The sequence below is a fragment of the Colossoma macropomum genome, unplaced genomic scaffold, assembly GCF_904425465.1.
Source record: "Colossoma macropomum unplaced genomic scaffold, Colossoma_macropomum, whole genome shotgun sequence".
In the NCBI taxonomy this organism is placed as follows: Eukaryota; Metazoa; Chordata; class Actinopteri; order Characiformes; family Serrasalmidae; genus Colossoma; species Colossoma macropomum.
In genome coordinates this window covers 1,623,296-1,650,983 of record NW_023494799.1, presented here as the reverse complement: position 1 = coordinate 1,650,983, position 27,688 = coordinate 1,623,296, and the positions used below count along the sequence as shown (strand labels likewise).

The window sequence follows — 27,688 nt, the reverse complement described above, 5'->3', positions numbered from 1 at the left end:
ACTTACCGAGTAAGAATTGTTCACAGTGGTGGTGATAGGAACCAGACGTCCACCTCTAAAAGCTCCCTCACAGAAAGTTACTACATGAAATGGTTATGAATTCACTGCCTGATGACTGAGACGTTTTTTCACGATAATCCAATCATGGTGGACATGTACATACAGGGTGTTGTGAGGCAAAACAGTCCACAAAGAAAACATATTATTTCAGATTTTCCACTAATTACGTGTAGGTTCACTGGTAAAACAAATAAAAACAGAAAAATATCTAAAACTGAGAATTAGAACCTCACGCTCACCCAGTAAACACACAGAATTTAGAGAACTGTAAAGGAGGTAAAACTTCGCTTTCAGCAGTAACTGTGTTGCTGTCATATATTTCATTCTTGTTTAAATGATGCAGACATTTGAAAGTAAAGTAAGTTCGACGCTGGTTTTCAGTACACGGCGCTCTGACCATGCCCTGCCCACGGGCGATGGACAGCACATCAAAGTGAATCAGATCGTGAAAGGCATCTGGACCGGAAGCTTCTGTACAGACACAGACCAGTCTAAAGTAGAAGGAAATTAAATCGCCTCAGCGAAAAATGAGGACTTTTATCAAAAACCAAGCAGTGACCTCATCGCCCTTTTACATTACACAGAGAGAGCTTCAGGAAAATAATGAAAAGCAGGCCTGGTTTTTATGATAAAGGGTTCCAGCACTTATATATCCTCTAAAACTCCTCTTGGATGGCCTTTTATGATTATACAGACTGACATTTGTGTCAAATGTGACCCAGAAAGACAAAATCTAATCTGTTCTGTGGAGTGATGAGCTTGGTTAGGAGAAGTTATTAGTCTGCTGGTAATCACCCCCCTTCGGATTATGATTTAAGATTTAAGTAATGAAAATCTGACAATAAGAGCTTATTTGTCTCATCTGCTCAGTCTGTTCAAACCGAGGGTCATATTCTCTATTCGCCAATCGGAAAGAAGCATAGTAAAGTAGAGTGTGGGGAAGGGGGGGTTCAAAACTTGGGGAGTTTAAAATTTGCATAATCATTTTTTTTTTGTTTTCAGTTGTCATAGTTCAAAAACAGCACAGGGGTGTATTTTGTATTTGATTCTAGTGAAGCTGGGGAGAAGTGGAATGCATTCACACTAAACCGTTTGCTGTTTAATTATTGATCTATTCTTAAAAGTGTAAACGTTTACGTGAGAGGCGGTGGGTGGAGTATTTACCCAGTGTGCCGTGGGTGAAGTGTGTTTATCCAGTGTGCGGTGGGAGGAGTGTTTATCTAGTGTGCTGTGGGTGGAGTATTTACCCAGTGTGCCGTGGGTGAATTGTGTTTATCCAGTGTGCGGTGGGTGGAGTGTTTCTTTAGTGTGCGGTGGGTGGAGTGTTTACCCAGTGTGCGGTTAGTGAAGTGTGTTTATCCAGTGTGCGGTGGTTGAAGTGTGTTTACCCAGTGTGCGGTGGGTGAAGTGTGTTTATCTAGTGTGAGGTGGGTGGAGTCTGTTTACCCAGTGTGCGGTTAGTGAAGTGTGTTTATCCAGTGTGCGGTGGGTGAAGTGTGTTTATCTAGTGTGAGGTGGGTGGAGTCTGTTTACCCAGTGTGCGGTTAGTGAAGTGTGTTTATCCAGTGTGCGGTGGTTGAAGTGTGTTTACCCAGTGTGCGGTGGGTGAAGTGTGTTTACCCAGTGTGAGGTGGGTGGAGTCTGTTTACCCAGTATGCAGTGGGTGGAGTGTTCATCCAGTGTGCGGTGGGTGGAGTGTTCATCCAGTGTGCGGTGGGTGGAGTGTTTCTTTAGTGTGCGGTGGGTGGAGTGTTTACCCAGTGTGCGGTGGGTGAAGTGTGTTTATCTAGTGTGAGGTGGGTGAAGTGTGTTTATCTAGTGTGAGGTGGTTGAAGTGCGTTTACCCAGTGTGAGGTGGGTGAAGTGCGTTTACCCAGTGTGAGGTGGGTGAAGTGTGTTTACCCAGTGTGAGGTGGGTGAAGTGTTTATCCAATGTGCAGTGGGTGGAGTGTTTACCCAGAGTGCGATGGATGGAGTGTTTACCCAGTGCACGGTGGGTGGAGTCGCTGGTGCTCGGGCGGCTGCCTGTGCGTGTTGGGGGGCGGGAGGGGAACGGGGAGTGAAACGGGCTGAAGGGGTCAGTCACATCACGAACCGCTCGAGAATCCCTGAGTGACACATAGATAAACAAAACTGCAGAGTTAGAACAGCATCTTACAATTAAACACTGAGGTTAACGACGACAACAACAGTAATAACAACAATTTAAATATTCATAATGTACTAAAATGCAGCTCAATGTGCTTCAAAGTGTATAAATAAGCACAAATAAAATATTGTTATAAAAACATTTAAAAAACAGGAAACTATTATAAAATTAATTTGAAAATTAAAATTAATTTAACAAAGAACAAATGAAAAACACTTAAAATAAGGGATTAGATATAAATATATATATAAAAAACAATGAATGTAACACAGCACTCATGTCTCTGAATAAGTTGGATCTCTAACCTGCCTAAATGAATAACTAAAAAATAAATAACATATTAACATATTAACATTTAAATATATTCTGATACACACACACACACACACACACACACACACAGTTGTACTGAAAATTATTCGTTTTGATGAAAATCTACCAACCAAGGCTTTGTGGTAAACAGTCAAAGAAGGTTCATGACTACATGATCAAGTGATTTTCAGAACATAAAGTTTACTGCGAACAGTTCAAGTGAAAAATCATTCTCTCCACAAATGTCCATGTGCAAAATTATTCAACCCCCAAAGTCAGTATTTTGCGGCGCCTCTTTACACTTTATAACCTCCAATAAACGCTTCAAATAGGAGCTCGAAAGCTTCTGACATCTCTCTATTGGAGTCTTTGCCCATTCCTCATGTCCAAAAGCCTCCAGCTCATTAATGTTCCTGTGGTTTCCCACCAAAGATTTTTCATGGGATTTAATTCCTGGGACTAAGACGGACACTCAAGGACATTCCAGGACCAAAACCTAAACCAAGCTTCAGTTGACTTGGACGTATGCATGGGTGGGATTTATGCATCACAGCTGAAGCAAATTAATTGTTATTGTAGAGTTTCCAAAGGCTTTATTGTGTTGTTGCACAGTTGATTTGAAAAAAAAAAAAAATTATTTTACTGACAAATATAACATTATACATTTTACTGTCAATTTGAAGAGGTGACTCAATTACACAGGCAGTTTGTCTAGGTCATACAGCCTGCTGATCCACTGATCCACTCGTACCAGCGCAACACACTAACACACCACCACCACGTCAGTGTCACTGCAGTGCTGAGAATGACCCACCACCCAAATAGTACCTGCTCTGTGAGGGTCCAGGGGGGTCCTGACTGCTGAAGAACAGGGTAAAAGGGGGCTAACAAAGTATCAGAGAAACAGATGGACTACAGTCTGTAACTGTAGAACTACAAAGTGCACCTATATAGTAAGTGGAGCTGATAAAATGGACAATGAGTGTAGAAAGTGGTCATAATGTATATATATATATATATATATATCGAGAGAGAGAGAGAGAGAGACAGGAAGACAGAGTTAGAGAGAAAGAGTGAAATCCTGTTTGCTCTAATATGGTGTTTGGTTTGTGGGTTGGTCTGTTGACTTGGTTCCGCTGCAGGAGAACAATGTGATGGACGCGTTTGGTGGAACCGCTCTGAAGTTGAGGGGCAGAGCCAGATAATGAATGAGTTCTGTGTTTTATCAGAGTCAACACTGAAATCGACCCTGATGCTGAGCACATACTGTAGTACCTGACCAGTGGCCTCATATAAACAGTGAGATGATTGGCAGACAGAGCGCAATGCAACGTATTGGTTTACTACAAGTGCAGTATTAAAACTCATCTGTTCAGGTGAGGAAACAGTCAGCTTACTGAGTCTCTTTTGGTGATGGGGATATATGGTCTAGAGCAGTACACCATGATACTGACATACTGAGCTTTTCAGTTTCAGTGATATTTTTGATCGATTTTGAGTATTATTTCCAAGATACTGTCCATAAAATAGCAGTGTTTATTATTATTATTATTATGTAATATACTGTAATTTACTGTACTAAATCAAAAAATGACCATGACCACAAACAGTTGGGTGAAGGTTTCATTTCTAAGGCCAGTCTTACTATCAGGTGTAAAAGTAAATCTTAGATGTCATGCTAATCATCATGGTCATTTGGTTACTGATGTCTGTTTTTCAATCCAAACTTCTTTTTTTTAACAAAAAGACAATTCAAAGCATTCTAAAGGATAAAAAAGTACAGTACATACAGACACATGCAAAAGTTGGGTCAAGAATTATATCCTTTCATGTCCCTGTATTTTGATATTTTATATTCTTCTTCCTTTTTTATATTATCTTATATTTTTCTATTGCATATACTGTTTTTCATGGCAATGAACAGTCGTATAAGCATTTGACTGCACACTATACTGTGTGTGCCTGTGTATGTGACCAATTACGCTTCATTTGATTTAAAAATAATAATAATAATAAAAATAATCATTATTTACAGAGCACTTTCCTTGCTGGTGGCAGCTCAAAGTGCTTTACAGAGAGCTCATTTTCACTAGAAAATCAACAAAATATGTAATTTAACTGAGGGGGTGTGACTGTATGCATGGTATGCCCACATGTTTTCACTGCTCAAACTTTAGGTCTCTAGTTTATTGTCTGTTTCTTCTTAACGAGGACTCAATAAGGAAGTTAAACCAAGTGTTAAACTAACAACTCATGGAATAACAGCACTGAGTATTAAAGGGAGCTGCTGTAAATACCATTTACTGATTTATGCCGGTCATTACAGACTAATGTAAATGACAGAAAGGCTTTCTGATCTCTGAACAGAGTTAGTTTTGTGTACAGTAGTGATGCAGTAGAACTCTTACATGGTGTTTCGGTGTGAGCTGGGAGTGACGGGTCTTTGGAGCGGTTCATCTGTGCTCTGAGCTGATGGAACATTCCACTTCCTCTTCTCCTTCACCATGTTCGTCATGATCTGAAACCCAGACAAACACACATTCAGCACACGTTAGCCAAAACCTACCATTCATTTGGGGTAATGCTAACAAGATTATAACAATAGGTCCTTTCACAGAGCCCCAACCCATCATCTACCAAACCTACAGCAGTCAACTTTATCACCAGTCAGGATTACAGAGACTAAAGGAATAGCTTAGCAAACTCAAATTTACATAGGAACACACAGTACTAGGCTAAAGTCTGAGAGCACACAGAATCGATTTCATTTCCAGTTAAAACAGCCACTAAATACACAGGAATGTTCAACAGCTGGTGAAATGTCATTCATTTTTCAGGACATATTTGTGATTAGATATTACATAATTCACTTGTAAAGAAAGGAGAAAGTCAAAGTAAAATAAGTGAGTTTCCAAAAGTTAAGAAAAAAAAATGATTAAAAGCTACAGAGAAAATTGGGCCCCTAACAACCACCTAGGAGGCCTGGTCGACACCAAAACTGCCCCCATCAGATAAACAGCACTTAAAGCTTTCATCTCTGAGAGAGAGGAGAAAATCAAGCTGCTTCAGATCTGAAAACATCCACAGGTGTTTCTGTCCATCCTTCCACTGTGAGAAGACGAAGCTTCGTAGCTGTTCAAAAAGAACCTCACTGAGAAAAGGAGACGGACACATCAGACAAAGAAGCTGAACGATGGACTGACCACCCCAGAGTCCAGACCTCAACACCACTAAGAACCTCTAAGACTGAACTTTGGAGGTGTGTCTGCAGATTCTTTGAGGAGCTGAAAGTGAGGCTCCTGAAAGGAATGGTAGCTGGAACAAAGGGAAAGAGTGACTCACACACACTCACTCACACAGCCGAGAGTAGATTTAGTTGCTGAGGCTTCTGTGTCTGTTTTGTTTTAAATATGTTTTCAGCTTTTTTTCCTGATGCTGAAAAAATGAATTACTTGGGCTAGAGGGGTATAAAGCCCCCCAGCATTGGGCTGTGGAGCAGTGGAACTGTGTTCTCTGGAGTGATGGAGCTCCATCTAATACGTTTGGGATGAGTTGGAGTGATCCATAACTGACCATCCAACATCAGTACCTGACCTCACTAACGCTCAATCAAATCCTTACAGCAATGTTCCAACATCTACAGCCTTCCCAGAAGAGTAGAGGCTTTTACTGCAGCAAAGTGGGAGAAACTTCAAGTGCTTAACCATGCTTTAGTTTCTACTAAGAGAGAGAGAGAGAGAGAGAGAGAGAGAGAGAGAGAGAGAGAGAGAGGTGGTCTGAGGACTTACTCCCAGGTATTCTGTGGTCAGCAAGTTCTCCCCCGAGAGTTCTTTGGGCTGAGGCTGAAGAACTTCCTCTTTATCCAAATCAGCCTCCATTACATCCTCCTAAAATTAATAATTAAACATAATAATCAATATGCAGCTCAAGACTCACTATCAGTGAAACAGTTCAATACCACAATTTCTCATGTTTCCTAACCACAAGGAAATTAGTGGCTTGTGGAGTCATATACTGTGGCTTTCCTCTCTGAATCATTTTACAGTACAAAAACCAACTTAGTGCACACGTTTAATACGTCATGCCTGAGATGTATAAAAGACAAAAAGAACGACTTTAAAGGAACATAAAGCGCTAGTTCAGCAAAAAATCTAATTTACCTGGTTCCTATCACCACCACTGTAAAGAAACTGAACTGAATTATGAAGAAATGTTGAAAAATGAGTGGGATTCTCTAATAGACTTGATTATGTGATCATGTGGACACTGTATGGCTCACTATTATCTATAAACATGGACTAAAGCAGTAGCAGCCATCTAACAGGCTGAATTCTGTCCGTACTTTAGTTAATTCAACAGTTTCGCGAATAACAGCAGGCAGGTGAGATGATTTAGGCAGGAAGTTTGCAGTGGGGGTTCAGGCTTCCATCACATTAGCCTCATAGCTCCAGTGCTAAAACTAAAGAAGCAAACTTCAGACATCAAAACTGTAGATCTGTTTCTTTTTAAACTGAACTCATTTGTACCTAGAACTAGGACGTGGGCCCTTAACAGGGAATTACACAAGTTTTCCAAATGTTCTGCATAATTCAGTGTATGAGATGTAAACAGAGTGATTCAGAGTGGTTTGGTGTGAAATGGTTCAGATGTCTTTACAGTGGTGGTGATGGGAACCAGGGGTCGCCATGACTACAACACAAATATAGACATTTTATTTACTATCCAGAACCACCAGTGAACCTACACGAGTCTTCTGAGTTTATATGGAATGTTGATGATGGAAAATAGTGGAAAATCTGGAATAATAAGTTTTCTTAGGGGACTATTTTGCCTCACAACCCCCTGCATTTTATGTATCCCTCCACCATGAATGGGTTTTAAGGCCAAACTCTTCTCAAAACTATCATTAAACAGTGTCTCAGTCATCTGGCAGTGAATTCATGACCATTTCATGTAATATCTTCTGTGAGGGAGCTTTTAGAGGTGGACGTCTGGTTCCTATCACCACCACTGTGAACAGTTCTGACTCGGTAAGTTTCTCTAGAACAGAGCGTTTCACACCAAACCACTCTGAACCACTCTGTTCGCATCTTAATCATTTAATTATGCAGAAATGTTTGGAGGAATTTCCCTTTAATGAATGAGGACATTATGGTGTAAATGCAGTGTGAATGCAGTGTGTTTAGGAAGATAACAGCAAAATTCATTTTCTCTATTAAGATCTTGACTGGACAACACTGGGAATGCAGCCAATGCCGAATGGGTACAGTGCTACATTATAGAACACGTATACTTAGCTTTCACATCAGCAGAACCTTCCAATCTTACCTCATCGTCGTCGTCGTCGTCCTCTTCATCGTCTGACTCTGGTTCGTCCTGGGGCTCGTCCTCTGTGGGAGTGGAATTCAGTTCGTAATCAGTTGAGTATTGTGACGCACAACAGTTCACACTGACTTCAGAAAAAGAGCAAGTTAAACACTCAGAAGCTTAAAAGTACCCTGCAAAGAAAACATCACAAACACACCTTCATTCATCTTATTTGAGCAGCGATTTAGCTTAATACACCACACAGGGAGAGAACCAGGTAATCGCTCAGCAGCTCTGACAAAAAAGAAGAAAATGGATTTCTTTTCTCTCCCCGTCTTTCAGGCTCCAGCTGTACACAGAGCATCGGTTTAACCTTAACCTGAGCATGACGAGCAAATCTGCTGCTGCGTGAAGAAGACTAACAGGCAGCTCTCTTCTCCTTTCCTCTAAAAAAAACACGGTTCTTCAAGGGTTCTTTAGTAAGGAAAATGTCTCTATATAGAACCATGAACACTCAAAAAGCCCTTTGCATGATTAAGTAGTTCTTTGCATGGTAAAAGCGTTCTTCAGATTGATGGAGAATGTGCTGTAGATGGTTCTACATTTTTGGAAATGGCTCTATATAGCACCAAAAAGGGTTCTTTGTAACTGTGGTGTGATATAGAACCATATACAACACATTCTCCATCAATCTGAAGAACGATTTCACCATGAAAAGAACCATTTAAGCATGCAAAGCGTTCTTTGAGTGTTCATGGCTCTACTGTCTATACCAAAGAACCTTTAAAGAACAATCTTTTTTAAGAGTGCAGGGCTAAAATGCAGTGATGGATGATCAATGATAAATTAGGGCCGATATGGAAATTTTCTGAATGATACCGATACTGATAAGTGGCTAATAATTTAAATCAGATACAGTTTTACATTTACATTTTCAATTTATACTCCAGCAGATGTAAATAAACAGTGCTTTACTGACTGATATGACTGCCAGTTCTTCATTGTTATACTTCCTAAACTTAGATAAAGAGCACAGTCTCAAATAAATATAAATATTGCAGTGCTGGGGCAGAACTGCTCATCATCCCCAGTGGCTTTGCTTTCTCTTTATTACTTCTTTTTTCTTTCATCGGTATTCTTCATTGTATTCATGTTATTCTCATTTTAAAGGTGAGGTGTGTATTTAACATTTCTTTGTTGTTTTAATCATGATGGTGCTTCGTGTTCAGATTCTCCAGTTCATTCTGTATTATGTTATATAGTTCATCAGGGATGGACTTATATTGGGTTTTTCAGTATCTACAATTCCACCATGCCAAGAGATTAAAAGCTCCAATCTCGGTGATGCTGAATTTTTCTGCATAATTAAATAGTTAAGATGTAAACAGAGTCAGAGTGCTTTGAGAAACTTACCGAGTCAGAATTGTTCACAGTGGTGGTGATAGGAACCAGACGTCCACCTCTAAAAGCTCCCTCACAGAAAGTTCCTACATGAAATGGTTATGAATTCACTGCCTGATGACTGAGACACTGTTTTATGATAGTTTTTGAGTTACTCCATTCATGGTGGAGGGATACATGCAGGGCGCTGTGAGGCAAAATAGTCCCCAAAGAAAACTGATTATTTCAGATTTTCCACTATTTTCCATCATCAACATTCCATATAAACTCAGAAGACTCGTGTAGGTTCACTGGTGGTTCTAGATAGTAAATAAAATGTCTATATTTGTGTTGTAGTCATGGCGACCCCTGGTTCCTATCACCACCACTGTAAAGACATCTGAACCATTTCACACCAAACCTCTCTGAATCAGGTTTATTTACCAACCACTCAATAATGAAGTGATGAAATTTGAAAATTTCATGAAATTCTCTATAATTATCAGCAGTATTTTCACAGATACAGAGACAGTGATATATCAGTCGGGTTCTATTATAAAGATGTACTGATGTTCTGGTGTGTGTCTCAGCGATATTACCAATTTTAAAATTATGATACATCTTCATGATACACAATATATAGCTTATCATATATTTAATTTAAATGTATAATGTATAATGTGTATCATTATATTTTTTATTACACAATATAATTTATATATGAACTGTATATAGTTCTAATATCTGAAACGGACACAATGTATCAGCAAAACAGTAGAGCTACATTTCAAATTAAATATTTTTGTCGCAATGTAATAAGTAACAGGAGGGAAAATGAGCAGGTACTAAAAAACCATATTGGATAACAGTATAAAAGGCTCCAATTAGATCCTCGTTACTAAGTAGTTTTAAATTGACATTATGACATCACTGTGGTTTAAAGGCTCTGTATAATTCATTTCAATGTCTTTAGAAAATCCAGTCATATTGCCCCCCGCCAACTGAAAGCTATCCAGCGACACAACTCAGTCATCCACCCCCATACCTGAGTTGAGCTGTTTGATAATGAACTCGATCTGTCTGTTCAGTTCAGGATTCTCCTCTTTAGTGTAGCAGTGCAGGATCTCCTCCATACTCTAAAACACAAAACAGCATTGCAGAGACTTCCTTCATTGAAGCAAACAGGTACGTGAGGTCATACGGTACAGTGAATTCACCTTCGTGGAAGAGTGGAGTAAAATAGACAGGAAGTATCTCAAGAGAAACTGATGTAAGCCTTTAAGCTCTATGTTGATTGACGCTGTGATTAAAGCAAGTGTAACCATGCGATTATACACATACTGACCAGACACTTCATTAAATCCTCCTTGTTTCTACACTCACTGTCCATTTTATCAGCTCCACTGACCATACAGTTTCACTCTGTAATTCTACAGTTACAGACCATAGTCCATCTGTTTCTCTGATACTTTGTTACCCTGTTCTTCAGTGGTCAGGACTCCCACAGAGCAGGCAGTATTTGGGTGGCAGGTCTCTCTCAGCACTGCAGTAACACTGACATGGTGGTGGTGTGTTAGTGTGTGTTGCACTGGTCTGAGTGGATCAGACACAGCAGTGCTGCTGGAGTTTTTAAACACCTCAGTGTCACTGCTGGACTGAGAATAGTCCACCAACCAAAAATATCCAGCTGGCAGCGTCCTGTGACCACTGATGAAGGACTAGAGGATGACCAACACAAACTGTGCAGCAGAAGATGAGCTATCATCTCTGACTTTACATCTACAAGGTGGACTGACAAGGTAGGAGTGTCTAATAGAGTGGACAGTGAGTGGACACAGTGTAGAGTCACTGCAGTGCTGAGAATGATCCACCACCCAAATAGTACCTGCTCTGTGGAGGTCCTGTGAGGGCTCTGACCACTGAAAAACAGGATAACAAAGTATGCAGAGAAACAGATGGACTACAGTCTGTAACTGTGGAACTACAGAGTGAAACTATACGGTCAATGGAGATGATAAAGTGGACAGTGAGTGTAGAAACAAGGAGGCGGACTTGATCAAGTGGTTGCTCGGTGATGCAAAGAAAGCAAGACATTTGAGAATATTTAACCTAATACTTAACCTCCCTCCCGGAGCTATTGTTAAATCTATTCTTCAAAGTATTTCAGTAAAAAGGGGCGTGGTGACGGAGGCAGTGAAGCCCTCAGGTGGAGAGAGAGAAAGAGTGTGTGGGTGTGTGTAATTGCTGGTTTAAAGGTTAAACACTCACCATCTCTTTGGCCTCCAGCCGAATTGTTGGAACACTCAGAATACTGTACAGAGCTCCATTCACGTACGGCCGGATCTACACACACACACACACACACACACACACACACACACACACACAAAAACACACCACTTACCATCATAACACACTGAAATTAAACATATATACAGTGCTGTGCAAAAATGGTAGGCACCTGAGAAAAGTACACTTTATGTCTGTTTATTTGAGTAATAAGAGTCGGGCGCTGAGTCGTCTTCTCACAGTGGAAGGATGGACAGAAACACCTGTGGATGTTTTCAGATCTGAAGCAGCTTGATTTTCTCCTCTCTCTCAGAGATGCAAGCTTTAAGTGCTGTTTATCTGATGGGGGCAGTTTTGGGGTCGACCAGCTCTTCCAGGTGGTTGTTAGGAGACACATTTTCTCTGTAGCTTTTAATCAGTTTTAAACTCCAGTTTTGGAGACTCATGTTTTTCACTTTGACTTTTTCTGTCCTTATTCAAGTAGACTATCTCATATCTAACCTCCTCACATATATCTCCTGAAAAAAGGCAATAACTTGTATTTAATGGCTGTTTTGACTAGAAATTAAATAAATAAAGGGCGGCCTCTAACTTTTTGCCTAGTATTGTACATATTGTCACTGTCCAAAGAAAAGGAGAGGGAAAAAACATTTGTTACTTTCAATGTAAGTTAAGGTAAAGAGATTTTATTCCAAGCAATTTTGGAGAATAATGTTGGTCCAATCATCATGAAATGTTCACACAATGTAAAGGACATCTACCGTGCTTGAATAACAAGGAAAAGTAAAAATTGGAAAAAAAAAAAAAAATGGAGACGCATGTTTTTCTTTCAAAAGCAATGACATGTAAATTGTTGTATACTTTAAAAACTTTTATCTACAGATAAGAATGCCTGTTTTGTTTGTAGTCTTTAAAAATAAAAAGGAAGCAGGGATTTACTCTGCAGTGGTTTGAATGAAGCGTGCCTCCACGGCTTGTTTACCCGCCAAAGTGTTAGACCTGCTGATCAGCGTCAATTTCTGAAACATTTCTTTCCTCAGTGTTATTACATCAGGCTGCACCCATTCTCCATCAGGCTGTTTGCTTTAATAAAGTCTTCTCAGACATCTGCCACTGGAAACTCGTGGGTGGGATGTCATTGTCCATGCTTGGATGACTGCAATTCACTACGCAAGGATGTCTTGCGTAGTGTACTGTACCACGAGCCCTTCGAGCTTCGAGTACAGCTCGGCTTGACCCGCCATCCTTCAAGGCGCGTGGAAGGCAAGCAACTAGACTGTTCTCTGTGCTGGCACCCAGGTGGTGGAACGAACTCCCACTGGCTGTCCGTACAGCAGAGTCTCTCGCTGTCTTCAAACGCAGACTGAAGACACACCTGTTTATTCAGCACTTAAATGAGCACTAAATTAAGTATTGATTGTAATGTATTGTACAGCACTTATGTATTTTATCGTATTGCACTGTTCTGTGTTTAACTCTGTCCCTTTTTCACTAGGTGTCAATGACCTTCTGATTCTAGCAGTATCTGAGCTCAGGACTGACTTTCTCTCTAACCTATCGGTAGCTAGCGAAGATTCTTTCTCTGGATAGACAAAGCACTTTTTGTAAGTCGCTCTGGATAAGAGCGTCTGCTAAATGATGTAAATGTAAATGTAAATGTCAATACTTAAAGAGGGAGTGACCTGGACTGAGTGACAGAACAGTCCTAAGTCAATAAGACATTTACAGAGTTTACAGAGGCCCACTTGTGGAAAAAGTCTGACGCAAAACTGACTGAGCGAGTTTCGAAAAGCTTCAGCAAACTGTGGCTGTTTTATTGATTCAAGGTTCTTTAACCTGTGGCAGCTCTTCTCAAAACCGGTTCTGACAGACGGTTCACATTTTTCTCAGTCCATTTTAAATGAGCTCAGGCCCAGAGAAGGTGGCAGTGTTTCTGGATCCTGTTTATATTTGGTTTCTTTTTTGTACGTTAGAGTTTAACTTGCATTTGTGGATGCAGTGATGAACTGTTTTCACAGACAGTGGTTTTCAGAAGTGTTTCTGAGCCCATGCAGTGATTTCCTCTACAGAATCATGTCTGTTTTTAATGCAGTGCCGCATGAAGGCCCAAAGAACACAGCCAGCAAATACTGGTTTTTGGCCTTGTCCCTTACATACAGAGATTTCTCCAGATTCCCTGAACTTTTTCAAATGATATTATGTACCGTAGATGATGAAAAGCAAAAGTTCTTTGCTATTTTATGTTGAGAAACGTTATTCCTGAATTGTTGCTCTATTTGATGGTGCAGTCTTTCACAGAGTGGTGAGCCCCTCCTCATCTTTACTTGTGAAAGACTCAGCCTCTGAGAGACTTTTTCCACAAGTGGGCCTCTGTAAACTCTGTCTTATTGACTTAGAATTGTTTTATCACTCAGTCCAGGTCACTCCCTCTATAAGTATTGACATCCTTGCGTAGTGAATTGCAGTCATCCAAGCATGGACCATGAGATCCCACCCACGAGTTTCCAGTGGTAGACGTCTTCAGAAATTGATGCTGATCAGCAGATCTAACACTATGATGGTTATCAGTGTGTGTGTGTGTGTGTGTGTGTGTGTGTGTGTGTGTGTGTGTGTGTGTGTGTGTATATATATATATATATATATATATATACACACACACACACACACACAGAGAGAAAGAGAGAGAAATTTATTTACTTATATGTCTTATTATTTTTATGGGATGTCCCTTTACTTTTTAATAAGAACCATTTAACAACCAAAGTAAATCTGAAATACATTTATATTCAATATGTTACCATTTTTATGCAAAAACGGTGCTACATGTTGTTTCATGTCTTAATTTCTACAAGGCTGAATTTGCCTTATAATTTAGCAGCTTTTTCCGCTCCACCTTAAACAGAGCATCACTTACATTCTTCTTCACCATTTGTCCACGCTAGGCTAATGCTAACCTCAAAAGTGTCCACTGCCTCAAAAACAAAGTGGGCTACTTCAGGTGAAGCAGATTGTTCAGTGGGAGGTGATGGAGAATCTGCTGTGTTTTCATTTACGTTTGAAACACGACTGAAGCATTACAACGTCACTGTGGTTTGCACTGTTTGTATGTCTCATTATCTGCACTTATTTGTGGCAAACCGTTATAACGGTTATGACAAAACTCTAAAAAAATATATATTATACTAAATACATTAAAATATACTAATATATCAATACATTAAAATAAGTGTATATCACCCATTATAAGCTTTTAGACATGTTTAGTTTTCAAGAGAGATAAAATTACCTCATGGTTCTCGTGTCCCAGGAGTTCCGTCAGAACCTTCAGAACATGCTTGGCTCTTTCTGTGCACTTTCTCTTTCCTGGAACATGAACAGCTCCAGAGTTAGTACTGTTATTCACAGATCTCTGCTGACATACACAGTTATTGGCTTTTATTCCAGACATTTAACACTGCAAGAAATATCAGTCCTGTAATTATACAGCCACACTCTGCAATTCAGCATTAATGTGAAATCATAACTCACTATTCTTCTGTATTGTGACATAATAGGACATTCAGGGAGGGTCTCTGAGCTATCTGAGCACTTTCTTCCAATAATGTGAATATAATTATTGTTAATTTTATGTTTTATTTTACATTTCAATGGAAGATTATGCAGAAACAATGTTTTGTCTTTTAACTGATATACGATGAATCATGCTTAATATTTTATTAATCCATTATCCAGAGCACTCTTATGTCACCTATCACAGTTGGTATGGAAATACAAATATGCAAATTTGTAATGTACTGCAAGGCACTGTTGATAAAGCTTCAAAGACCAGTGTAATACCTCTTTCTTCAGTTGTCTGTTTATAGTCAGCACTCTTAAGTGAGCAGAGAGAGTAATGACACGTTCCTCTCATCCAGCGAAAACATCTTTTACAACCACTTCCTTCTGGAAGGAGCTACAGATCCATAAACCTAAGACAACCAGCTTTAAGAACAGCTTTATTTCTTCTGCAATAAGGTCACTAAACTCTTCTGAGTAGTGAATATTATCATATTCTCTCTGTAAAAGTTCCAGCCTTTGTAAGAATACATAGTTGAAATTACTGTGTAATTTTCCATGATTCTCATATACCAAATATTGAATGTTCTTCACTGTATTTATATTATATTGTGTGTTTATGCATATTGTGCCACAACAGAATTGAATTAAATCTTGCTGCATCAGATACATTTACCACCGACATGAATGAATGAATCAAATGACCAGGAACAGGAACTAATAAAAAAAAATGTCACTTTTGATTTCAGGTTGACTCAAATCGAGATGCTAACACAGCTAAATAGTGGAGTTATTGATGTGTTGCTGCAACTCTGTTTTAATTGCATTTTGTGTAGCTGTCAGGTTGCACAGAAATCACATTGTAGGCAACTCACAACATATAGCTAGTTGTTATGTTTCAGAGTGTAATTAGAACAAGTGAGCAGGACCTTGAGTGCGGAGGCAGAGGTTCATGAGCAGAGCCACAGCGTACTCCAGCGTGTAATCAGATAAAGAGTCCGAATCCTGCAGCTCGTCCACCAGCCAGCCTATCAACCCCTGTCTGATCAGAACAGACTGATGGACACGCCTGGACACAGTCAAACACAAACAAACACAAACTACAATCAGAGTTCAGAAAGGCAAGAATGACACTATATATTTTTATATAGAAGTGGACACATGTGGTAATTTGGTTTAAATAACTTTAAATAACACTTTAAATAACAATAACACTAAGCCACTTAAGTTACTTTAAAATGTATATCGCTGTTATCGGAAGAAAACCTCGTATCTGTTACCTTTTACATTGTATGTAAATTTCATGATGAATGGACCAAAGAAAAACAGCCTAAAATGACTTGGAAAGATGTCTGGTTCCATAGACTTACATTAAAAGTAAAGTAGGTTTTTTCCTTCTCCTGTAAAGTTACCATTTTGGAGATACGAGGTTTTCTTCTGACAACAGCGAAATATTATTCACAGATTATCCCTTGTTTAATATAAATTTATCGTACAAAACAGAGGGTTAATTTTTCCTTACATAGGTCCCTCCTGTCTCTATATTTTGTGTATATTTAATATATTTCAGTTTCAGTATTTTCTTGTATTTTTATTTTTACTCGTTTACTCGCTGTAGAGTGACTAGCTGAGCCTCACCACAAGCATTTCAATGCATAAATGTCCTGACATGTTGTGCAAATGGCAAATAAACTTGAAACTTGGCAGCGTGTGTTATTAAATGCTTGAGAATCAGCAGCAATGGAGAGTCAGTCAGAAGTATAAGTTAACTGAACAGGTGATTATAGTACAGGTGAGCCCCAGGTGTTTCCGATGAGCTACCTGAGGCTGAGCTTCTGCAGTGCCCCCAGCACGTTCTCTCTGGCCACCGAGTCTTTCTCCTCGGTCCGCAGACAGTCCACCAGCAGCTTCAGCAGAGACGGGAACTGAGACAGATACATTCGACCTGCGGAGAACAACACAAGGTCAAGTCCTGACTTTTTGAATGTTTTCATCCAATAAAAATGGACAACAGTCTGGGCAAAATTCAACTTTCAAGATGGAAGATGTTTTTAGCAATGAACTTTTGCCCATCTATAGATAACAGTGTATCATGCAGTGTCTCAAACCACATCTAGTTCAGGCCTGGAAAGCATTTAAAGCAACGAGGGTAATGTGGCTAATAAGAAATGGAAGCTTGAGTACAAATTAGCAATTTTGTCCACATAGACACTAACAAACATGCACAAACTACATAATGAAGCCGGTTGAAGTTACGTATTACGTAATAACTCCACACTGATTTGAGGCAAGTCAGGGATGATTTAGCCATGCAGTTAGCATGATGGTACTTGGTAGAGGATAAGCTTGAGTTAGCTACTTTAGCCTCTGTAGAAGAAATACTAAAAAAGCAAAGTTCAGACGCCTTTTACTAGTAATTTTACCTAATTTTACGCCTTTTGCTTTATTTCAATAGGCTGTTTACGCTTGTGTTGTATTCTGCCTGTAGATTATTATACAAACAAACAGACCCTAATTGGACTTGAAAGGGCACATATGAGGAGTTTTGTGTTGATAAAAAAGACAATTAAAAAAAAAAATGCTGAGATGTTACAATTTTAAGATTTTCTCAGTTCAAGCCAATAAACAATAAACAGACAAATACTTATAAGTAATAACTTATATATAAGTAATAACTAATACTAATTAATAGTTATAGTAATAGTAATTACAGACTGTAGTCCATCTGTTTCTCTGCATACTTTGTTTACCCTGTTCTTCAGTGGTCAGGACCCCCATGGACCCTCACAGAGCAGGTACTATTTGGGTGGTGGATCATTCTAAGCACTGCAGTAACACTGACGTGGTGGTGGTGTGTTAGTGTGTGTTGCGCTGGTCTGAGTGGATCAGACACAGCAGTGCTGCTGGAGTTTTTAAACACCTCAGTGTCACTGCTGGACTGAGAATAGTCCACCAACCTAAAATATCCAGCCAACAGTGTCCTGTGGGCAGCGTCCTGTGGGCAGCGTCCTGTGGGCAGCGTCCTGTGGGCAGCGTCCTGTGGCCACTGATGAAGGACTAGAGGATGACCAACACAAACTGTGCAGCAGCAGATGAGCCATCGTCTCTGACTTTACATCTACAAGGTGGATTGACAAGGTAGGAGTTTCTAATGGAGTGGACAGTGAGTGGACACTGAGGTGTTTAAAAACTCCAGCAGCACTTCTGTGTCTGATCCACTCGTACCAGCAAAACACACACTAACACACCACCACCACGTCAGTGTTACTGCAGTGCTGAGAATGACCCACCACCAAAATAGTACCTGCTCTGTGAGGGTCCATGGGGGTCCTGACCACTGAAGAACAGGGTAAAAGGGGGCTAACAAAGTATCAGAGAAACAGATGGACTACAGTCTGTAACTGTAGAACTACAAAGTGCACCTATATAGTAAGTGGAGCTGATAAAATGGACAATGAGTGTAGAAACAAGGAGGCGGTCATAATGTTATGCTTGATGTACACACACACACACACACACACACACACACACACACACACACACACACACACACACAGTGGAGTTGAATAGGATGAAGGTGATCTTCTCCATATCACTCCTACCTTCAGACAGCGAAGCAAAAGCGTTGGTGAGTCGAGCCGTGTACTGCCGGACGATTTCATTCTTAGATTTGATGAGATGGAGCGCCGTCTTCTGCACAGTAAACAAAACACAGTCAGAGCCACTCAAACAGCCTTTCATCCATTTCACCACTTCATTCTGCCTCTTTCTTCTCGCACTGCTTCAGTTGAAGCTTCTTGCTCTTACAGCAGATGAGAGTTTCAGGTTCTTTGAGCTGGAACAAAGAGGGACATGCTGGGCTAAAAGAGTAGACTAAAAACATGTTGGCCAACAGTGCCTTCTTCTGCAGGGCTTAAGTTCCTTAACCATCCTAGACCTTCAAACGTGTTTACACCACAAAACTCTTTGTCTTAAATGTTTACAGTCATAGCTTATAGAAACAAGTGGAGAATTTTCTTGGAAAGTTCCAGATTCTAAACTTTCAATCCACACCACATTTGGCTTTGTAAGTAGAAGAGATAGAATTTGAATTCTTTACATATTTTGTCATTTAAATTTGGGAAAAGTAAAAGGTTTGGACTCTAAATTGAATGTAAATATAATTTAACTACAGTAAGACGTCAAGACTTTTAAGAGTTAACCAAGAAAAGCTTGAATTGCACAATGAATCATTTTCTTAATGAAATGGAATCACTTAAAATGTATGACCTTTAAAATGACCTATAAATTAAAAATGAATCTGTGCTTTTGTGTCCTCATATATATTTCAGGTATTACGTGTATGACCACAGGAGAAAAGAAACTGAGAATCGAGGTCAGAAACTTCATAAATGACTGTCTGGAGGCCATAAACATGACTACGCAGGTGTCATTCTTGCTGCAGAAAATTAACCTGAGATCTAACAAGGCCTTCAGGTGTGGAAGATCCTGAAATCTGATCGTTTTGTGTAGATTCTCCGTGGGTCCTAGGATGAACTCAAAGCTGCTGAGTTCCTTCCAGCTTCCTGCTTCCAGAGCCAAGAAGCTGACACCTAATACACCTAAGCTCAGGTGGGCGGCTGTTTGGCCAAGAAGACAATACACACATGTTATGTATCGACTCTGGCCACTTTATTGAGCTCACCTCTTTGTTTCTATACTCACTGTCCATTTTATCAGCTCCACTGACCATATAGTTTCACTGTGTAGTTCGACAGTTACAGACTGTAGTCCATCTGTTTCTCTGCATACTTTGTTACCCTGTTCTTCAATGGTCAGGACCCCCAGAGGACCCCCACAGAGCAGGTATTATTTGGGTGGTGGGTCATTCTCAGCACTGCAGTGACACTGACGTGGTGGTGGTGTGTTAGTGTGTGTTGCGCTAGTGTGAGTGGATCAGACACAGCAGTGTTGCTGGAGTTTTTAAACACTGTGCCCACTCACTGTGACACTCCTACCTCGTACCAGCGCAACACACACTAACACACCACCATGTCAGTGTCACTGCAGTGCTGAGAATGACCCACCACCATTGAGAATGACCTGACCATTGAAGAACAGGGTAACAAAGTATCAGAGAAACAGATGGACTACAGTCTGTAACTGTAGAACTACAAAGTGCTTCTATATGGTCAGTGGAGCTGATAAAATGGACTTTAGGCTCTGTTGGTTCTGTAAATAACAGACATTTTTCACCTGTTTGGTGTTGCAGCAGTTTAGCAGATCGTTGCTGATGTAAGCCTGCAAAACCGTGTCCCTCTGCTCGCCCTGAAGAGAACGAGTCAGCCTCTAGAACCAAAGAGAAAGAACAGCAAAAACAGGCCGTTAACCCAAATAATGATCCATTTTTTTTTGTTATTCCATCTAACGGTGCTTAGTGAAATTACTTGAAAACAGCAATCTGCCAAAAATGGAATCCAGACAAATCTGACCAGAAGCGCAATAACTCTAATATTTAATTAACAATCTCTGTTAATTAAAGTGATGTGACCTGTACAAGATGTCTTCGCTTTAATTGTACATATTTCATGTTGTCATATATGTAGTGCAGTAATTAACCCAGATCAAATAAATTAACAAAGTTCACTTATTACACGCTGTAATATTTTATTAGTGCATAAAGAGCACTTGTATAAATGGCTTAGCAGTGGTGATTTTGTCTACCCAGCGCAGAGCCTGAAGCAGTAGGGCCTTCAATCTGTCCGAGCCGGTCATTAGGTCATTTTTTAGCTTCTCGTAGTCCAGCGAGGGCAGCAGGGGCACATCCTTGGGCCTCCTGAGGACAGAGGGAGAACCAGTGAAGTGAAAAAACAAGGAAACCCACTAAAATCAATTCTAGTCATGGAGCTCCATCTTTGGGATGAGTTGGAGTAACGAAGCTCCACTGAACATCTTTGGGATGAGCTGGAGTAACGAAGCTCCACTGAACATCTTTGGGATGAGCTGAAGTAACGAAGCTCCACTGAACATCTTCGGGATGAGTTGGAGTAACGAAGCTCCACTGAACATCTTCGGGATGAGTTGGAATAATGAAGCTACAGTGAAAACCTTTGGAATGAGCTGAAATGATGTAGCTACACTGAACATCTTTGGGTTGAGTTGGAGTAATGAAGCTAAACTGAACATCCTCGGGATGAGTTGGGGAAAATTAAGTTTCATTCATAATTTTTGAGATGAGCTTGAGCGACGAAGCTTCACCAAACACCCTTTTGATCAGTTGAAGTGATGGAGCTCAGATAAACACATTTGGGATGAGTTAGGGTGATGACACTTTACTGAAAACCTTTTGGATGTGCTGGGGCGATGGAGCTCCATTCACTACTTTTGGGATGAGTTGGAGTGATCCAGAACTGACCATACAACATCAGTACCTGACCTCACTAATGTTCAATCAAATCCTCACAGCAATGTCCAACATCTAGTGTAAAGCCTTCCCAAAAGAGTAGAGGCTATTACTGCAGCACAAACTCACTATTAACACCCTTCATTTCAGAAGAAACGCTGAGGGAGCAGAGCTGGGTTTACCAGTTTACACTTACGTTTGTGCTTAAAGCCTTTACCAAATCCTTAATTTACACTAGTTTGTTTCAAACGATCACTAATGTGTACGTTGTTTTAACATGACGATAACGTGTTCAGAACATATCTATAAATGTGCTCCCATGGAAACGTGACGGCAGGTTGTGCCGTCTTTATCTATGAAGAAATATCCAGTACAGAAGAGACTGATACAAGTTGAACTGAATAAAACTGAATATTTAAAGCCATTTACTGTTTATTCTCTATGACAACCAAATATGCAGAATTTTTAAAATACGGTATCTGGCCAACCGACACAACAGCAGCAGCAGTTTAGACATTTCAGCAGCTGCTGGCCTCATTGAAATGGACTTGTGATATCTGGCTTTACGTTTGGAGTTAAAACCAGGGCGATGATTAGAGCAGTAAGTAACATTACAGTATATAGCGGTTAGTGTTTTCAGCTCAGCTTAGCTTAACCAAACAAGTCATGCTTTTGGTCTTCTTTGTGGTTTCTATGTGGTTTTCGTTGGTTTCCTCAACACTTACACCTGCTTGGGGGGTTTAAATATTTAGTAGATGTAAAAACTCGCTGTAGTGGTGCAACCTGATCTGCTTTAGTAATGCATAAACCTGAACTCAATAAACTCTTTTATTGTTTTATGTTTTAAGTTAGGTACACCTGGTACAACCAAACCCAGGTGGATACTTTGGGACATGTAGCGTACAAGAAAACTTGATTTTCTTGGTTTCTCATTTAATTAATTGAATTAATTTAATGAACGTTAAAATGCAATGTAAGGCACTGTGTTTACGAAGCTATTATGTGTTTTATAATCACTGACAACATTAAAGCTCACCCGGGGGTTTTCTTTGCTTGTAATGTAAGAAAGTAAACTGTGAACAAGGTCAAACATACAGCAGGAATCATCCACAGATAGAGCCTCAGGCCTCGAGAGCAACTGTATTGTTATAGTCAGTCATCGTGAGTAGCAGACAGTGTATGTGCTGTAAACTGAGAACTCTTCACTCATCAGTTTTGCTGTTTATGTGCTGCTGCAGTTACGAAGAGCTTTAGTTGGCGGACTGTTTTCATTTGAACCTATATGACCTAGTTAAATAAGAGAGCAGAATAATAAATAAAATATGCCAATAAAACTTAAATAAATAAATAAATTCTGGTTCACTACATGTCCAAATGTACCCAGACATCCGGCCTTGGTTGCACTAGCTGTACGTAACTTCAAACATTTGTTAAATGTAATGTAAATGTTTACTTGTAATGTTTGGTACTTACTGTGCTGCAATAGACGCTCGTAACATGGAGGAGGCCTAGACATACAAACACACAGACAGACAGACAGACAGACGCTGTATTATGGGAACGGCCAGATGTTATTTAATATTTCTATTATATATACATACATATATATATATATACAATTTAACTTCCAATTTACTCGCATAATGCCTTTAGACTTTGTACTTACAAATACTAACAAAAAAGTGTGTATTCATAAACATAAATAGACAGGTTAAAAAAAAATTGACGGGGAAAAATTATTCAGACAGTGAAATATACATATAAGTAAAGCTTAAAAATAAAAACGTTGTCATGCAAACTGCACCTGCTGTCATTAAATAATATAACAATATAAAACTATATAATCTCCTGACTTGAATTCCAATTCCAAAAGGATTTTGAATCAGACGGATCCTCGTAACCTTGCGGAATTGAAGATGGTTTGCGGAGAGTAACAGGCCAAAATTAAAACACAATGCTGCAAAAAACTATTACTTCTTCGACGCTGTAATCATCAACAATGGCTTTGCAACAAAATATCAATGCTATCAGTTAGTATTAATTAATATTTTTTCCTCTACCAATTTTGTTGTTTAAACTACTTGTTCATGCTTGTGAATGTACATTTATATTGGTAAGTACAAAGCTCAAAACACATTATGTGTGTTGCCAAACTATCACTTTAAAATGAACCTATCAAAGCTAAACAGGTATACAGTCTACCCACAGATACTGGATCTGATCAGACCAGCACCTGGTATTCTACGTATGTACTATGCACTATCAGTGAAGACTCATCTACACTACAATAAAGATGTACTGGAAAGTGAAATCATCTTACATTAAGTCAGTAGTTTTAATATTTCTCATTACGAGACTGTGACCTCTTTCTAGTCGTTTCTGCTCATTCTAGTCAACGTATCTTACTCCATGAAAAACGCTGATAAAATTAGATAACTGTAGATTAGATTATATAAAAAGTGTAGAAATATGAAGAATAATTGCATAATATTCTTACAGCAGTCATAATGAGAAATATCAGACATCTTGACAAGAAACTCCACTCTTAAAAAAGATCAAGGGTTCTTAAGTAACAGGAATTCTATTTAGAACCATGAGTTCAATACAGAATCATCTCATGCTTAAATAGTTTTTGCATGGTGGAAATTGTTCTTCAGATTGATTGAGAATGTGTTTATGGTTCTGTATAGCAACAAAACGGTTCTGCTATTGTTACAAAGTCAAGCTTGTATCAATACACTGGGGGCAGTTGTGGGCTGGAGGAACCAGTCCTGTGACCGGAAGGTCACCAGTTCGATGCCCTGAGCCGACAGTATGTGACTGAAGTGCACTTAAACAAGGTACCTAACCCCCGTCTGCTCCCTGGGCGCTGTGGATAGGGACGCCCACCGCTACGGGCAAGTGTGCTCACTGCCCCCTAGCGTGTGTGCGTGTATGTGTGTTCACTAGTGTGTATGTGGGTGTTTTACTGCACAGATGGGTTAAATGTAAAGGTGAATTTCCCTGTTGTGGGACTAATAAAGGGTAAAAATTAAATATACGTAAACTTTTTGGTGCTATATAGAACCATTTTCAAAAAGTTTCTATACAGGACCATAGAAAACACATTCTCCATCAATCTGAAGAACCATTTCACCACGCAAAGAACCATTTAAGCATACAAGTGGTTCTATACAGAACTCCCTTTACTAAAGAACCCTTAAAAACCATCTTTAAGCACAGATGATTGTGTAATTTGCTTGATGTAACTAAACTGAATGTTGTGGGTGAACTCACTAATACTTACCCAGTCCATCCTACACTGTATAAACGTTTAGCTAATGTTAGCATGTTAGCACACTAGACTGCGCTTATATGGTTAGGTCGCATGCAGAGTCGCGGCTTTAGACGTACATTGACATGCAGTGAGTGACCTTAGCAGCCTGTAGATGGAGCAGGAGGCTCCTTGGAGGAAAGGCGTGGTGGAGGGATTAATGGTGTTAATGAGTGAGGTTCCCTGAGGGGCTCTGCTTTCTGACTCCCACAAGCATTCCATTCTAAACACACCCACCGAACCACATTCCCACACTGATAAAACAGCTCAGACGCAACGTAGTTCAGAGCTCGGACGCGGGGGTTTTTACAGAAACTAAAAAGGCTTCACTGAGTCAAAGAATCAGCATAATTTATTAGTTTCATCTGAGCTCAGGCTGGACATTTCGCTTACATAGTTTATTCTCCAAAAATGGACCTGGGCAAGCTCCACCCACAAACGCTGACAAAATATCTCATTAAACCTAATGAGAAACTGTAGAACAGACTCAGTTTATATCACAATACCTACATTTAGAGTCAGTTATTCATTCAGCCTAATGAGAAACTGTAGAACAGACTCAGTTTATATCACAATACCTACATTTAGAGTCAGTTATTCATTCAGCCTAATGAGTATCTTTAGTCAAAGTGTATGTTTTAATTTAGAGTTTCTAAATTAAATGCTGCACTACCAAGCTGGACTTCATTGTTGCAACTTTCCAGTCAAAACTGCCATTTTTACAATCAGGAAAAAAAAACGAAACATACATTCCAACAACAACATAAGCCTCAACTAAATCTAATCTCAGCTGTGTGAGTCAGTGAGTCACTCTCTCCCTTTATTCCAGCTTCCATTCTTTTCAGGAGACTCACTTTCAGCTCCTCAAAGAATCTGCAGACACACCTCCAAAGTTCAGTCTTAAAACACATTCAGTGATGTTTAGGTCTGGACTCTGGGGCGGTCAGTCCATTGTTCAGCTTCTTTGTTTGATGTGTCCGTCTCCTTTTCTCAGTGAGGTTCTTTTTGAACAGGTACACATCCTTTCAGACCCACAGCGCTGAGTCGTCTTCTCACAGTGGAAGGATTTCTCCTTCCTTATACAAGTGGATTATCTTATATCTAACCTCATGAAAAAGGATAATCTGTACTTAATGGCAGTTTTAACTGGAAATGAAGGGCAGCCTTTGACTTTTACACTGTACTGTCTATAAAAACAACATCTGAATCGAATAAACTGCTCTAGATATAGGTACTGTGAACCTGTGAAAAATGATGGTTCTTCAAGGGTCCTTCAGCAAAGAAAACGGTTATTTATACAACCATGAACACTCAAAGAACGTTTTGCATGATTCTTTGCATCATGAAAGGCTTCTTCAGACTGATGGCCAATGTGCTTTATATGGTTCTATATAGAACCTTTTTGAAAAGGGTTCTATATTGCACCAATAAGGGTTCTTCTTACAGGCTTGACATCATAATAATAAAATAACCCTTTTTGGTGCTATATAGAACCATTTTCCTTACTAAAAAGCCCTTCAAGAACCATCAATTTTAAGAGTGTAGTTTATAAGTACATATGAAAGCACTATTTGTGAGGGAGCCTAAATAGGGGGGCTGAAATTGTTTTATTGAAGAAGTTTCATTGTTTTGTTTTATTATTATTATTATTTTTCTTTGATCAGAGTACATAAAAAAAGGTCAGGGTAATTAGCCTCACTGTTTGCGTTTCATGTTAGCGTGTCCTATTGAGAAAAGCCACAGGGAGGCATCTTTACCTACTGTAACACAATGATTCTCCTAATCCAGCCCTGATATTTAATGTTTATTTTGGTTATATATTGCAGGCATGAGCAGCGTATCAGACACGCTAATCCAAGAACGCAAACACGCTCAAGTGGTGCAAATCTAGAGTGTTTACCGTCAATATTTAACCTCCCTGTGGATCCCTGTGAAGTGTTTTCCTTAGAATAAAGGAGGTTTGCACATACGGCTTGTATCCTGAATCCTTCTGGAAGACTCCCTCAGTGGTGAGCATGAGGTCACACGTGTAGCAGAAACTACTTAATGGTTCAACCCACAAACAGAATCGGTGCACCAACTTCACCTCTACGCTGATTTGATGTTGGTTACGCTGCCCGTCAAATCTTTGTTTCTCAATATATTTTCCCTAAAATAGCATGTTTTCTTTATATATTTGAAATAACTTAATACAGTTTTAACACATTTACACCTGTCACTATTGATTAGATTAGTAATCGAGTGATGCACTGATTATTTTGTTTAATGTTGACAATTAAAACTGCTTAAGGACGAGCAATAAAAACAGACTTAACTGAAAAATAATAAACCATCAAGAGCCTTTAAAAATATTCCAGAATAATGTACTGGAAAAGATAAATTGCAAACCTTTTGAAAAGATGCTTCTTACTGTAAGAGAGAGCAGAAGGAGAATTTAAAATATGCTTGCTGTGGAAACTGCCAAAAAGTCCATCTGAATCCATAAATAACAGAGTTTAATGGAGTCGCCATGATGGCTCTTAACATATTAGCCAAACAGAAAGTAGTTTATTTCTGTACATATTCAATTTTCTATGCAAAAAGCTGCAAAACTGCCCAAAAGCGCAACACTGATGATAAAGCCAAAGGCCATGTCCATATATCTCGATTAAATAAACTATTAAAAAAGGTAGATCAGTTAAATTAATTTTGGAATGAAATAAATGTTTCACAATTTTATATTTCGAAACATCATAAATAGGGCAAAACCTTTGCATAAAGTTGCAAAATAGGGCAAATGTAGACAATTTTAGCACAACTACCTTTATTCTGACACGTTTTTAAGAATAAAAAGCAAAGAGTGAGCATCATTAAGAAGACTTCAAGTGACCTTTAAGATACAGTGCAGCAGCCCTTTCACAAATATTATGAATATAGTAATTTTGGATGGGTCAGTTTACCG

At 39.4% G+C, this 27,688-nt stretch overlaps 1 protein-coding gene across 1 annotated transcript in view; it reads right to left on the bottom strand.

Moving 5' to 3' along the window:
• Positions 1-27,688, bottom strand: part of LOC118819093 (lisH domain-containing protein ARMC9) — a 69,343-nt gene that overhangs the window by 21,558 nt on the left and 20,097 nt on the right. Inside the window, exons 11-23 of the mRNA XM_036586728.1 lie at positions 22,908-22,942; positions 20,756-20,867; positions 20,288-20,380; positions 18,655-18,745; positions 16,874-16,997; positions 15,982-16,121; positions 14,784-14,860; positions 11,477-11,551; positions 10,254-10,344; positions 7,850-7,911; positions 6,310-6,408; positions 4,930-5,039; positions 2,017-2,168 (exon numbers count right to left, since the gene is read on the bottom strand). Coding sequence (XP_036442621.1) covers positions 2,017-2,168; positions 4,930-5,039; positions 6,310-6,408; positions 7,850-7,911; positions 10,254-10,344; positions 11,477-11,551; positions 14,784-14,860; positions 15,982-16,121; positions 16,874-16,997; positions 18,655-18,745; positions 20,288-20,380; positions 20,756-20,867; positions 22,908-22,942 — 1,261 coding nt within the window. The remainder of the gene's footprint in view (positions 1-2,016; positions 2,169-4,929; positions 5,040-6,309; positions 6,409-7,849; positions 7,912-10,253; positions 10,345-11,476; positions 11,552-14,783; positions 14,861-15,981; positions 16,122-16,873; positions 16,998-18,654; positions 18,746-20,287; positions 20,381-20,755; positions 20,868-22,907; positions 22,943-27,688) is intronic.